This window comes from Nomascus leucogenys, chromosome 2 (assembly GCF_006542625.1).
Source record: "Nomascus leucogenys isolate Asia chromosome 2, Asia_NLE_v1, whole genome shotgun sequence".
NCBI lineage: Eukaryota > Metazoa > Chordata > Mammalia > Primates > Hylobatidae > Nomascus > Nomascus leucogenys.
In genome coordinates, this window is record NC_044382.1 from 52290265 (window position 1) to 52304634 (window position 14370).

General features: G+C 52.0%; 1 protein-coding gene across 1 annotated transcript in view; it reads right to left on the bottom strand.

The window, feature by feature from the left end:
• PSKH1 (protein serine kinase H1) overlaps window positions 1-14370 on the bottom strand; it is a 38455-nt gene that overhangs the window by 10744 nt on the left and 13341 nt on the right. The window contains exon 2 of the mRNA XM_003262909.4: window positions 9819-10845. Coding sequence (XP_003262957.1) covers window positions 9819-10775 — 957 coding nt within the window. The 5' untranslated portion in view covers window positions 10776-10845. The remainder of the gene's footprint in view (window positions 1-9818; window positions 10846-14370) is intronic.

Consider the following 14370-nt stretch of genomic DNA (forward strand, 5'->3'; position numbering starts at 1 on the left):
CAATTAAAGCATCCAGGAGAATCCAAGCATAAGCCAGGAAACATGCTCCCCGCTTCCCTGCCTCCACTCTGCCACCAGCATATACATTTGGTCTCCTGCTCTCCAGACACCCGGATAGTGCTCCCCATGACTCTGGGATGAGGTCCTATCCCTGTTCACATGGCTGCTCCTTGTGACATATGGGGGGAGATGAGGGGCAGGGAGGGAGACAGAAAGTCAGAGCATAGGACCAGGCCGCATAACCAAGCCCTGTCACCTAGAGATCACTGAGACATGCCACATTCTCTGCATCTCATTTTATCTTCTACATCCCAAGGCATGTTAGAGTCACTTTAAGAAGTGGGGAGGCCGAGCGTGGTGGCTCACACCTGTAATCCCAGCACTTTGGGAGGCCGAGGCAGGCAGATCACCTGAGGTCAGGAGTTCCAGACCAGCCTGGCCAACGTGGTAAAACCCCGTCTCTACCAAAAATACAAAAATTAGCCAGGTGTGGTGGCTGGCACCTATAATCCCAGCTACTTGGGAGGCTGAGGCAGGAGAATCGCTTGAACCCAAAAGGTGGAGGCTTTGGCGAGCCGAGATCACACCACTGCACTCCAGCCTGGGTGACAGAGTCAGACTCCACCTCAAAAAACAAAAAAGAAGAACTACAGCTGGTCAAGCTCATTGCCCCTTCAGGTATACTTAGCCCCAGATCAATGTATGGTCAACCTGCAGACCAGACACCCACCCCTGGGAGGCCACCTCCCACCAGCCCTTGTCACCCAGGTAGCAGCAGAGTGGCTATGAAGGTGGGCTTCCTCTCCCAACGGCACTCTGTCCCCTGCCCAGCAGCACTCACAAGGCTCTGTGAGAACTTCTACCCAAGCCCATCTGTTCCTGGTACAGTCACCTGGGCTCACCCACAGCTCAGAGACTGGCCAAGCAGAGGAGGGTGATAATTCAGGATGCTGAATGCAGCAGACAGCAAAGCTCCTAATGGCATCACTCTAATATCAATCCTACAAAAGCCCCTTCATCCGTCCTGCCTCTAGGAATAGAACTCTTGACAAAAGCACTGACATCAAGGATGTCACATTTCATGTCAAGTGAATCACAGACTCTCCGCATTGGAGGACCCTGACAGTTCTCTAGCATGAGTCTGCAGCTAATGACTCACCTTCTGTGCCATCCTTTAGAAACAGCTCCTCCAGGCCTCCTGTTATAGGAAGCCTCCTCTCAAGGTGACTGTGTCCTCAGACTGCTCTCACATTCACACAGGCCTTCCCTACCTCTCCCAACCTGTGTCTCCCCACCACTTCCAGCATGCCCTCTCCACTCCAGTGCCTCTGGGTGCTGGGTAAACATTCAGATTTCTCCCTTCCAGTCATCTCCTCCTCAGCATTTACTCCTCTTCCAAGAGTCTTGTATTTGCCCTAAAAGTTGACAAGCACACACCAGCCCTGGGCCTTTAAATCCTCCCCCTGCCTGCACCCACAGGCAGCTGTGGCCAGCAGCCTCCTAAGCGCATTGCCAGCAGGCTCTCTGCTTCCTCCTGGAGTCTGGCCCCTTGAGGGGAGCACTCCACTGGCTGCACAGCCTGTCTGCCTGCCAGCAGTCACATTTGGGACACTTCCCAGGGTGTCATCAATAGCCACCGGTGCTTCCCTCAGGAGAAGCCAAGAGAAAGTTCCCCCACCAGTTATCACTTATAAATACTCCAGTTCAACCCAGCATACAGGTACCACTGTGCACTAAGCCTGGACACGACAGTGGACAGCATATGTACTGATGTACACGCTGTCCTCAAGGACCCTACAGGCTAGACAGGAGAGATGTGTCCACTGATCAGTAGCCAGAAAGCACTGAAACAAGAAACCAGCAACGTGCTGAGGCACACATACCAGGGAGAGCAGACTGCAGCGCTAGACAGGCCAAGAACTCTGAAGCCGAGACAGCCTGGAATCAAATCCCAGATGTGCCACCCTCCGGTCAGGAGACCATGGCCAAGTTATATAACCTCACCATCCTCAGTTTCCTCATCTGTAAGGTGGGGGATTATGTACCACCTGGCAGGGTTGTCATAGATTGGAGATGGGGGTACAGAACATTCAGTCCTGGGTCTGCTACTCAGTAGGCACCACACAATGGCAGTAGGCAGAATTATTTCTAAAGGAAACAACTAAGACCGATACTGGGAGCAGCATGAACAGTTGAGGCAGAAGCTTAGTGTGGAGAGTGAACGGGGGCAATGGCTCAGGCCTGTGGTGTGCAGGGAGTGGGGTGGGGTCTAGGGCATGGGCTTCGGGCTGGGGGATCTGGAGTGCCAGGATGGTAGGCAGGACCCCACATGCTCTCCAGGTCAGAGGGTAGCCCGGAATCCTCTCCAAGTCTGCCCATACAAGCTGATGTCCCTCCTGCAGAGCTAGGACTCTGCTCCATACTCCTTCACCTCCTATACTGTGGCTTACATATGCCATGTGGATCCCACTCCCTGGGATCCCTGATCTGCCCCAAACATCCCCAGGAGGACAGGATGGAATTATTCCAATAGCCTCCAGTTAGCCTTCCTCCTGCCAGGCTCCATTACCACTTTCTGCTGCCTTCCTCCTCCATTACCCAGAACCCAGAGGGCTCCCAACAACAAACACCAGACCTGCCCCAGCCTCTTCAACCTCTGCTCTGTCACTCCCAATCTCCTGTTTATTCTGGAGCACTCAGCAATGCTCCCTTCTCTGGGCCTCCTCCTTCTCAAAACTCATCTTCTGCAGGAAGCTTTCTATTCAAGTCCGTGGACGCCACTGAGCCTGACAGAGGACTGGGGCTGCATGGACAGAGCTCGCAGGAAACAGGCACACCAGACCCGGCCTGGTGTACAGGGGAGAGCACTCTACGGGGTCAGGGAACAGGAAAGGTGCCCCTAGAAAGGCACCAAGCACCATGAGACACTCGCTGGTGAGGAATGCATACCTCCAAACGCTGCTGCGTCAGAGGTCCTTCATTCACACAGCAACATCCCCCTCACCATGGAACACACTCTCTCTCTCACAGGTTATCCTGGCAGAGCCTTGCTCACTTAGATGGCCTTCCTAAGGGCAAACACCTATTACACATATAGGACAGATGGCTGGAGTGGGTGGGGTCAGGGCCCAACCACCTGACCTGAGCACCACAGTCCATGTTCCAGACTGCCCAGGCCCGGTGGTTCTATGCCAAGGCCTGTGTTCACATGTGTCTGCCAATGCGGGTTCATCCTATGGCCATTGCCTATTCTAGTTCCTTCTCCCCAGGCAATCTCAACCTCTATGGATAGGAAGAACAGGCCTTCACGTCTCTTGCATTTTCCCCAGGAGTGAGCAGGTGTGCTTGTGGGTGGGCAGTGGCCAGGAGAACAACAACAAAAAAAAAATGCCTGTCCTAGTATCCTGGGATAGAGCTATAAAAGCATGCCAGGTTGCTGGCAGGAACTTGAAGGAGGTGCTGCCTCTGCTTACCAGGAGACCGTCTAGCTGTGAAGTGAGTGGCTGGAAGGAGTGATTGCTGGGTCCCATTCTAGTGATGTCTGTCCTCACCTCCATGCAGAAAAGTAAAGAGAAACCAGGGCCCTGCCAGGGAGTGGCAGAGGCTGGTACTTCTCAGACTCCTGATGTTCATGCACATCCCCTGGAATCTCGTTAAAATGTAGATTCTGATTCAACAGGTTTTGTGGGGCCTGAGGGTCTGCTGGACTGGTCTCCAGCTGAGAGAGCCTGATCTCATGATAAGGACCCCTCCCCCAGGAAATGTCCCAGACAGATCCCTCCCAACCCAGAGCTCTCCACAGGGGGTGGTAGAATCTGATTTTTGGGGTCAGGCAAGCTCCTGGTCACAGATAAGGGCCACCAGAACCTGCCAGGATTTGCCTCTGGAGCTGGGAACTGATGCTTTTCAGCTCCAGGTAAAGGGTAGTGGGAGCAAAGGCTGAGCAGTGCCTCTCCGACACAAATATACACACACACACACACACACACACACACACACACACACACACACGCACACTCTCTCTCTCTCTCACTCACTCATTCACTCACTCACTCACTGTGAGCTGCAGAGTCCTGCCCTGTGATTCCAGCAGAACAACAGAATCTAAGGACTCAGTCTTTCGGCTACAGTAGGAGCGGGCAGGAACCCACTCCCCACCCCATTCGTCATTTTCCAACCCTCAGGTAATATAGCCAGTTAGCAAGACTGTGCAAGCTCTAATTAGATAAACTGCCAGGTCAACGACTGCCAGAATCAGGAACTCGGGCAAACCTACAAGCTTGTAGCAGAGTCTTTCCTCTGTCAGCATATCTTGGGAAATCTCTCTCCCTCCCTCCTGGGCTAAGTTCAATGTCCCCTCTGCCAGCTGGACCCTCAACAGCCTGGCACCATGCAGAACTCCCAGAACACAATCAGCTTCTCAAGCTTCAGACATTCCCAGATCTATCTTAAAATTTCAGTTTCACTGAGCGCGGTGGCTCATGCCTGTAATCCTAGCACTTTAGGAAGCCGAGGCAGGCAGATCACCTGAGGTCAGGAGTTTAAGATCAGCCTAGCCAATATGCCGAAACCCCATCTCTATTAAAATACAAAAATTAGCTGGGCATGGTGGCACACTCCTGTAATCCCAGCTACTTGGGAGGCTGAGGCAGGAGAATCGCTGGAACCTGGTGGGTGGAGGCTGCAGTGAGCTGAGATCGTGCCACTGCACTCCAGCCTGGGCGACAGAGTGAGACTCCGTCTCAAAGAAAAAAAAAAAAATTCAGGCCAGACACAGTGGCTCACGCCTGTAATCTCAGCACTTTGGGAGGCTGAGGCAGGTGGATCACCTGAGGTCGGGAGTTCGAGACCAGCCTAACCAACATAGAGAAACCCCGTCTCTACTAAAAATACAAAATTAGATATCTGGGCGTGGTGGCACATGCCTGTAATCCCAGCTACTTGGGAGGCTGAGGCAGGAGAATTGTTTGAACCCAGGAGGCGTAGGTTGCGGTGAGCCAAGATCGCACCATTGCACTCCAGCCTGGGCAACAAGAGCGAAACTCCATCTCAAAAAAAAAAAAAAAAATTTAGTTTCAGCTACAACTTCACTGGTTCTCCAGAGCCTGCTATCAGGACAACTGAACTTCCCAAGTACCCTGCAGGGTCCTCTGATGGACCTCAGCTATATATGAACCTGTCCCTCAGGCCACTGCCCCCAGGCCTGCCTCCTGCTTTCTCCCTCCTATACTTCTGTGGCTATCATTCCCTTTTTCTTGGTCTGACTCCTCACAGCCATGCTCCAAATTCCAGGTTCCCTCTTCTCTAAGACTGTCCCTGACCACCCCAGCTCACCTTTAAGGCACTTGCCTAAAAACCTGCTCCTAAAGCATGTTCTTATAGGTCAGTGTTATCAACACCACCTGGTGATTATTAGAAATGCAGACCCTCAGGCTCTACCTAGACCTATTAAATCAGAATCTACATTTTAATGAGATTCCAGGGGATGTGCATGAACATCAGGAGTCTGAGAAGTACCAGCCTCTGCCACTCCCTGGCAGGGCCCTGGTTTCTCTTTACTTTTCTGCATGGAGGTGAGGACAGATATCGCTAGAATGAGACCCAGCAATCACTCCTTCCAGCCACTCACTTCACAGCTAGACAGTCTCCTGGTAAGCAGAGGCAGCACCTCCTTCAAGTTCCTGCCAGCAACCTGGCATGCTTTTACAGCTCTATCCCAGAACACTAGGACAGCCTTTTAAAAAAAAAATTTTTTTTTAAGACAGGGTGTTGGCCAGGTGTGGTGGCTCACACCTGTAATCCCAGCACTTTGGGAGGCCGAGGCGGGCGGATCACCTGAGGTCAGGAGTTTGAGACCAGCCTGGCCAACATGGTGAAACCCCATCTCTACTAAAAATACAAAAAATTAGCCGTGCGTGGTGGCGCGTGCCTGTAGTCCCAGCTACTTGGGAGGCTGAGGCAGGAGAGTCACTTGAACCTGGGAGGCGGAAGCTGCAGTGTGCCAAGATCGCACCCCTGCACTCCAGCCTGGGTAACAGGGCAAGACTCTGTCTTCACACAGGCTGGAGTGCAGTGGCACATTCACAGCTCCCTGCAACCTTGAACTCCTGGGCTCAAGTGATCCTCCCACCTCAGCCTCCTGAGTAGCTGGGACTACAGGCATGTGCCCACACCTGGCAAAAAAAATTTTTTTTTAAAGAGATGGGGTCTCACTATGTTGCCCAGGCTGGTCTCAAACTCCTGGCTTCAGGCAATCCTCCTGCCTCAGCCTCCCAAACTGTGCTGAGATTACAAATGTGAGACACGATGCCCAGCCTGGGAGAGGATTTCTTTTTTTTTGTTGTTTCTTTTTTTGAGACAGAGTTTCACTCTTGTTGCCCAGGCTGAAGTGCAATGGCACAGTCTCGGCTCACTGCAACCTCTGCCTCATGGGTTCAAGTGATTCTCCTGCCTCAGCCTCCCGTGTAGCTGGAATTACAGGCATGTGCCACCACACCCGGCTAATTTAGCATTTTTAGTAGAGATGGGTTTCACCATGTTGGTCAGGCTGGTCTCGAACTCCCGACCTCAGGTGATCCACCCACCTTGGCCTCCCAAAGTGCTGGGATTACAGGCATGAGCCACCGCACCTGGCTGGAAGAAGATTTCTTATCGCCAGTTTATAGCCACAGATTGTGCCAACCTGATGGCCAATCCATATCTGAGAACCAAGTAAACATCAGGGCATTGCCCCAACGTTACTGAGGGGATCATCATCAGGATAAAGGGGCTTGTCTTTAAATTGCTCCCTCTGTCACCACCTGTGCCTGATCCTCTCACTCTTCCCAGTGCCTTCCATAGACATCAAAAGCTCACACTTGCCATGATGATGCTGGGAACCAAACCCAAAGCTTTATCTGAGCCTTGAATCAAATCTAATTAGACTGGAATGGTCCCGAGTGTGACAGTTAATTCACTGTTGGGCACTCCTGACTTTTAACTGAGTATTGGGGACTATTCTCTGGCTTCCCAGGCTCTCATTCAGTACCAGTATGGTCCCATTTACTGCCCAGTGCTCTAAGCATGTGACAGCCAGATTTTCTGCAGAACCCACCTGTCCACATAAAATCTGAGAATGACAGTGGGCCAGGACTGAGTTCTCCACAAGGCTGACCACTCTGCAGTAAGCATCTAGTGGTCTACAGTGGCCCCTTCAGATCCCAGGCCCACAGATCCCAGTTACTGGTATAAATCTTCACCACCTGCCTGACTCCTACTCAACGATCTCCTAAGAGTGGTACAAACAGATACCCTCCCTTGTGCCTGTGACAGAGCCAGCCTCAGGAGGAAAGCTTCCCTCCCTTCCTTGTGCCACCTTTGAGAGGCATGACATGGGGATGTCCCTAGAGAATGCCAGCCCCCTCCCCAGCAGGAGGAAGTCCTCAATGGACCCCATAGCCACATCCAGAAGCTGTCAGGGAAGGTGATACAGCACAGGACCTCAAGTGCTAAAGGCAAAGTAAGTGGTGTGAGGCTGTTGGGTGACTTTTTTTTTTTTTTGAGACAGGGTTTCACTCTTTTTGCCCAGGCTGGAGTGCAATGGCACAATCTCGGCTTACTGCAACTTCTGTCTCCTCGGTTCAAGTGATTCTCTTGCCTCAGCCTCCCGAGTAGCTGGGATTATAGGTGCCCGCTGCCACGCCTGGCTAATTTTGTGTTTTTAGTAAAGAGGAGGTTTCACCATGTTGGCCAGGCTGGTCTTGAACTCCTGACTTCCAGTAATCCACCTGTCTCGGCCTCCCAAAGTGCTGGGATTATAGGCGTGAGCCACCGCACCTGGCCAGCTGTTGGGTGACTCTTGAAGGAAATGCTGGCTAGGGCCAGAAAGGGCCCAGCCCACACCCCTGGGAGGAAAGCTGGGCCACAGAAGGGAGCTGCTTCCAGAGCTCCTTCCCCTCCACAGAAGATGTACAAGAGGCATGGATAGCACCTCAGCAGGTCCATGTCTGAGGGAAACACCCTATGGGGAGCCCCCTAGAAGAGGGGGTTCTCATTGCCTTGGCAAAATCTTGTCATCCTGCCAAGCTCACCTCCCTTCCACATAAAGCCGACACATACTCTCTTCAGCCTTCCCAGCACACCACTAGGCTCCAGCTGCCATGCTTGCTACTTCCTGCAGTCAGCCTTGTCTTCTACCCAGTCAGCATCCTTCCTAAGGACCAACCAGCCCTCACTTTTTCTGTACCTTCCTTCAGCTCCCAACAGTGCTGAAACCTCACACATTTTCGGAGGCATCAGGACTATCAATGGATCCAAAGACACAAACTGACAGCCTGGCGGTTGAATGTGACCTGCAGGTTAGTGTTTGTTGGCGCACAAGAAGCTGCTTAAATATGTGAATCAGAATATTCTAACATTTTGGCTGGGCGCGGTGGCTCACGCTTGTAATCCTAGCACTTTGGGAGGCCGAGGCGGGCGGATCACAAGGTCAGGAGATCGAGACCATGGTGAAACCCCATCTCTACTAAAAATACAAAAAATTAGCCGGGCGTGGTGGCAGGCGCCTATAGTCCCAGCTACTCGGAGAGGCTGAGGCAGGAGAATGGCGTGAACCCGGGAGGCAGAGCTTGCAGTGAGCCGAGATCGCGCCACTGCACTCCAACCTGGGTGACAGAGCGAGACTCCGTCTCAAAAAAAAAAAAAAAAAAAAAAAAAGAATATTCTAACATTTTAAGATTAGATTTTCTGGTCAGGTGCAGTGGCTCACGCCTGTAACACCAGCACTTTGGGAGACCAAGGCCGGCGGATCACCTGAGGTCTGGAGTTCGAGACCAGGCTGGCCAATGTGGCGAAACCTCATCTCTACTAAAAATACAAAAATTAGCTGGGCGAGGTGGGGCGGGCCTGTAATCCCAGGTCTGTAATCCCAGCCACTTGGGAAGCTGAGGCAGGAGAATCGCTTGGACCCATGAGGTGGAGACTGCAATGAGCCAAGATTGTGCCACTGCACTCCAGCCTGGGAAACAGAGCAAGACTCCATCTCAAAAAATAAAAGATCAGATTCTCTGGTTTCTCTTCTAAAAAAAAATCAGATCTGGACACACGAGGTCCTCATTGTGTGGCGAAACTGGACAGAGATGAGAAGCTGCTCTCTGAGATGGGCATGTTCAGTCTAGCTTGGCTGGGGCCCCACAGAGCAGATGCTGGGAAGGCCCTGCCCACATCCTCTCAGCCCACCCCCGAGCTCATCTGCAGCTGTGGCACACTGCTTGGTGCCTGGCAACAGCTTCCCACCGCCAGTGCCTGCATCTCTCTGCTTCTCTGCCTGAAGACTTTCTCTAGCACTAGTTGGTATCAGGACAGCCCAGAAGCACCAGGGATTTAGTGTCCTCAAAGAAATTCTCAACCCATGAAGTACAGGAGTCAGTGGATTAAAAAAAAAAAAAAAAAAGAAACTCACGTTCCTGCTGTTTGGTGGTACAACTGTGAGGCACGTTCCACATGGTTATTACCAAGGTTCCCAGTGGCCCACAGTGGCAGTCCATTTCTCAATATACTCTACTGACTTTCTCCCTTCCTGCCTCACTTCCCCACTCCTTCACTTGTAGTTACTCAAATCACATCCCAAATAAACTATCTGCTCCCAAGTCCTTGTCTCAGGGCTCACCTTGAGGGAACCCAAACTACATTCTGATAGTCTCACTTTGTCCCTTTTACATGACCTGCCTGGCCCTCACGAGCATGGCCCTGAGGACATACCTCTGACTGAGAGCTGCAGGATATACCTGCCTCTGCAAGTGCCTCCCCAACATCCCAGGACAGGGGCAGGACAGACTCACCTCCCCAGAGTAACTGTACTTGCCCCTGAGGATCTGCCGGTACAGCCGGGTACGGTTGTCATCCTCAAACGGCATGGTGCCACTGAGTAGGATGTAGGCAATGACGCCCAGCGCCCACATGTCCACTGAGTTGGTGTAGGGCTTGCGGACCAGGACTTCTGGGGCAATGTACTCAGGCGTGCCACAGGTGGTCTTCATCAAGCAGTCATCACCCTTCTTGCGAGCACTGGCCAGGCCGAAGTCGGTGATGATGATCTTGGAGTCAGTGCCTGGATGGTAGTAGAGCAGATTCTCAGGTTTGAGGTCTCGGTGTGTGATGCCCAGTGCATGCAGATACCGGACGCCATCCAGCACCATCTGCAGCACCCGTGTGGCATCACGCTCGGTGAAGGAGCCCTTGGCAATGATGCGGTCGAAGAGCTCTCCACCAGTGGCCAGCTCCATCACCATGTACACCCGCTCCTGCGTCTCGAACACCTCCACCAGCTGGATGATGTTGGCATGACGCACCCGACGCAGGACACGCAGCTCTGACTCACACACCTCCCGCCCCTCCCGGTACTTGGTCTCGATCATCTTGATGGCATACGGCTGCCTGGTTGCCCGGTGCTCTACACGTACCACTCGGCTGAAGCTGCCTCGGCCAATTAGGGCCTTGATGTCATACTTAGCTGTCACACGTGGGTCAAACTTGGCCCTGTACTTAGCTACCCTGGCCCTGCGTGGTGGTTCTGAGGGAGGCTCCGTGTGGCCAGCAGTCGGGGGACCGGGGCAGGGGTGTGCATATTGACTTGCTGCTGGGAACCCGGCTTTGACAGGGCCAATACTGTCCACCTCTGTGATGAAGTGCTTGTACACATCACTCTTAGTGCCACTGAAGGGCTCCACCTTCTTGACCAGATCCAGCTGGACATCCTTGGGTGGCTCGGGAAGGACCTTGCTTGTCCCACAGCCCATCACGGACACGAGGGCATCCTCTCCAGCGAGGCTGGCAGGACCTGCTCTGAAGGCAGTGCCCCGTCTACACCTACACATAAAGAGAGAACAAGTCAGCACAGCCAGGACAACTCTAAGGAAACCAGCCATCCTCCTCAGCCCTCCCTCTCCAGAAACTCAGTCTCCTTAAAACCAAACTCCTGGCCAGGCGTGATGGCTTACACCTGTAATCCCAACACCTTGGGAAGCTGAGGCAGGTGGATTACCTGAGGTCAGGAGTTCAAGACCAGCCTGGCCAACATGGTGAAAACCCATCTCTACTAAAAATACAAAAATTAGCCGGGCGTGGTGGCACACATCTGTAATCCCACCTACTGGGGAGGCTGAGGCACAAGAATCGATTGAATCCGGGAGGCGGAGGCTGCAGTGAGCTGAGATTGCACCACTGCACTCCAGCCTGGGTGACAGAGTAAGACTCTGTCTCAAACAAACAAGCAAACAAACAAAAAACTGAAGTCCTGGCTCTCATTTATTTCCCTGGTCGAGAGTATGGCTTTGCTGTTCAAGAGCCCAGACTCAATACAGGGTCTAGCTGAAAAGATGGCCCGAGCTTCACGGCTTTGACTCATATCTCCCTGGGCCTCAGCCTTATGCTGCTCTTCAACCCTGAGAGGGGGCAGGAACACGCACAGCCTCAGCTGTCAGGACGCCCACCCTCCTCACTCCTCTGCCTGGGCCCCTTATCCTAGCCGAAGTCCCATGTCTCTAAAATGTTAAAATCATTCCTCTTATTACTCTTGACTCATCTTTTCTGAAATGGGGGTGCGAAGTGTTGGAGGCCTGCTCTCTAACACCATCACCCACCAGGGCTCAGAAAGCTGCTTCTCCAAGGCCTCCTTCATGGATATCTTTCCCAGCCCTTTAGGCTTCCTACAGGGGTTGGTCCCTCTGCAACAAACAACAAACCACTTCCCTGGGGCTCTCCCTCATTCTCCTGGAAAGCTTCCACTCCTTTGCTAATGCACTGTCCCCACCCTGGAAGTTTAACTCCCTATTCCAGGGTCTCTCACTTCCCCAGCACACTACATGGATGGCTGAAATCCCACACAACGCCCAGAACTGCTGGAATCAATCCCAGTGAACTTGGGACCACAAGCCTCAACAAACTGCTACCAAGTGACAGCAAAACTCGCCTGGTCTTCATTCAAGAGTCAGAGGCAGGGCCGGGCATGGTGGCTCATGCCTGTAATCCCATCACTTTGGAAGGCCGAGGCGGGCAGATCACCTGAGATCAGGAGTTTGAGGTCAGCCTGGCCAATATGGTGAAAGCCCATTTCTACTAAAAGTACAAAAATTAGCCGGGTGTGGTGGTGGGCGCCTGTAATCCCAGCCACTTGGGGAGCTGAGGCAGCAGAATTGCTTGAATCCGGGAGGCAGAGGTTGCTGTGAGCTGACACTGCGCCACCCCACTCCAGCCTGGACAAAAGAGTGAGACTCCATCTCAAAAAAAAAAAAAAAAAAAAAAAAAAAAAGAGTTGGCCGGACGCGGTGGCCCAGGCCTGTAATCCCAGCACTTTGGGAGGCCCAGGCGGGCAGATCACAAGGTCAGGAGATCAAGACTATCCTGGCTAACGCAGTGAAACCCCGTCTCTACTAAAAATACAAAAAATTAGCCGGGCGTGGTGGCAGGCGCCTGTAGTCCCAGCTACTCGGGAGGCTGAGGCAGGAGAATGACGTGAACCTCGGAGGCGGGGCTTGCAGTGAGCCGAGATCCTGCCACTGCACTCCAGCCTGGGCAACAGAGCGAGGCTCCATCTCAAAAAAAAAAAAAAAGAGTCAGAGGGGCTTGAGCTCAGAGAGGACACTGGCAGTTTCACCCAGATTTAACTCAGGATGAAGATCAGGGTATCTTGCTTCCTTATGATGGGGATCCAGGAGCCCTTCCAGTTTGATTCCCAGACAGAGATGTTCCAACCATGAACTAAATACCCTGGGGCTGGTGGGGCCCCGGACAAGGTGTAGTGCTGAAGTTACTGCTTTCCAGATGTCACCACCTTTCTAATGAGAGGGCTCTTCTCTATGTCTGAGGACCCCAAGGGTTGAAGAAAGCTAAGGATTTTCTATTAATTATGACACACAGGCTGGGCCTGGTAGCTCACACCTGTAATCCCAGCACTTTGGGAGCCCGAGGTGGGCAGAACACTTGAGGTCAGGAGTTCAAGACCAGCCTGGCCAACATGGTGAAACTCCATCTCTACTAAAAATACAAAAATATTAGCCGGGCATGGTGATGCACACCTGTAACCCCAGCTACTTGGGAGGCTGAGGTGAGGCAGAAGAATCAGTTGAACCCAGTGGAGGTTGCAGTGAGCCAAGACTGTGCCACTGCACTCCAGCCTGGGCAACAGAGCGAGATCTGTCTTAAAAGAAAAAAAAAAAAGGCTGGGTGCGGTGGCTCACACCTGTAATCCCAGCACTTTGGGAGGCCAAGGAGGGTGGATCACCAGAGGTTGGGAGTTCGAGACCAGCCTGGCCAAAATGGTGAAACCCCATCTCTACTAAAAATACAAAATTAGCCGGGCTTGGTGGCACATGCCTCTAATCCCAGCTACTTGGGAGGCTGAGGCAGAAGAATTGTTTGAACCCGGGAGGCAGAGGTTAGAGTCAGCCGAGATCACGCCATTGCACTCCAGCCCGAGCAACAAGAGTGAAACTCTGTCTCAAAAAGAAAAAAAAAAAATTATGACAAATAGAACTGGAAGAGAAATTATCAATTCAGATAAAACATTTATTAAATATCTAGTAGATACCGGGGCAAAGGAATAAATAAAATATGGTCCAATGTAGGTTATATTTTAACACACACACAAAAACAAGTAGAACATGGTCAATAAACTCACAATCTAAATAAAGAGAAAAGCATAAAAACAGATAATTTTGTTTTTCTTTTTTTGAGACAGAGTCTCCTTCACCCAGGCTGGAGTGCAGTGGCACGATCTCAGCTAACTGCAGCCTCTGCCTCCCGGGTTCAAGCGATTCTCATGCCTCAGCCTCCCAAGTAGCTGGGATTACAGGCACCTGCCACTTCGCCTTGGCAATTTTTGTATTTTTAGTACAGAGAAAGGGTTTCATGTTGGCCAGGCTGGTCTCCAACTCCTGACCTCAAGTGATCCACCGGCTTTCGCCTCCCAAAGTGCTAGGATAACAGGTGTGAGTCACTGTGCCCAGCCAAAAACATAATTTCAATATAACATGGTAAGTGTTAAGCTTAAGAACCAACAGTAGATATGTAGAGTGAAGCCGGGGTTAGAAAAACCTTCCTGAAGGAGGTAACCTCCATGCTGAATTTTGAAGCAAGAATGAGTCAGATGAGGAAAGGGGGGAATGGTGTTTCAGGTAGAGAGAATAACATACTGCAAAGGCTCAGAAACCCAGAGTAACATCCTGCATCTAGGAATGGGCAGTTTGGTGGTACAAGGGCAGGGATGTGGAGATGAAGTTATAGAAGATCAGCAGAAGCTGGTTATGGAGAGCAACACAAGTGAGGACCAGGACCTTCCCGGGAAGTGAAGGAGAGCTACGAAAGGGTTTACAAGAAAAGAGGCATTCAGATCTG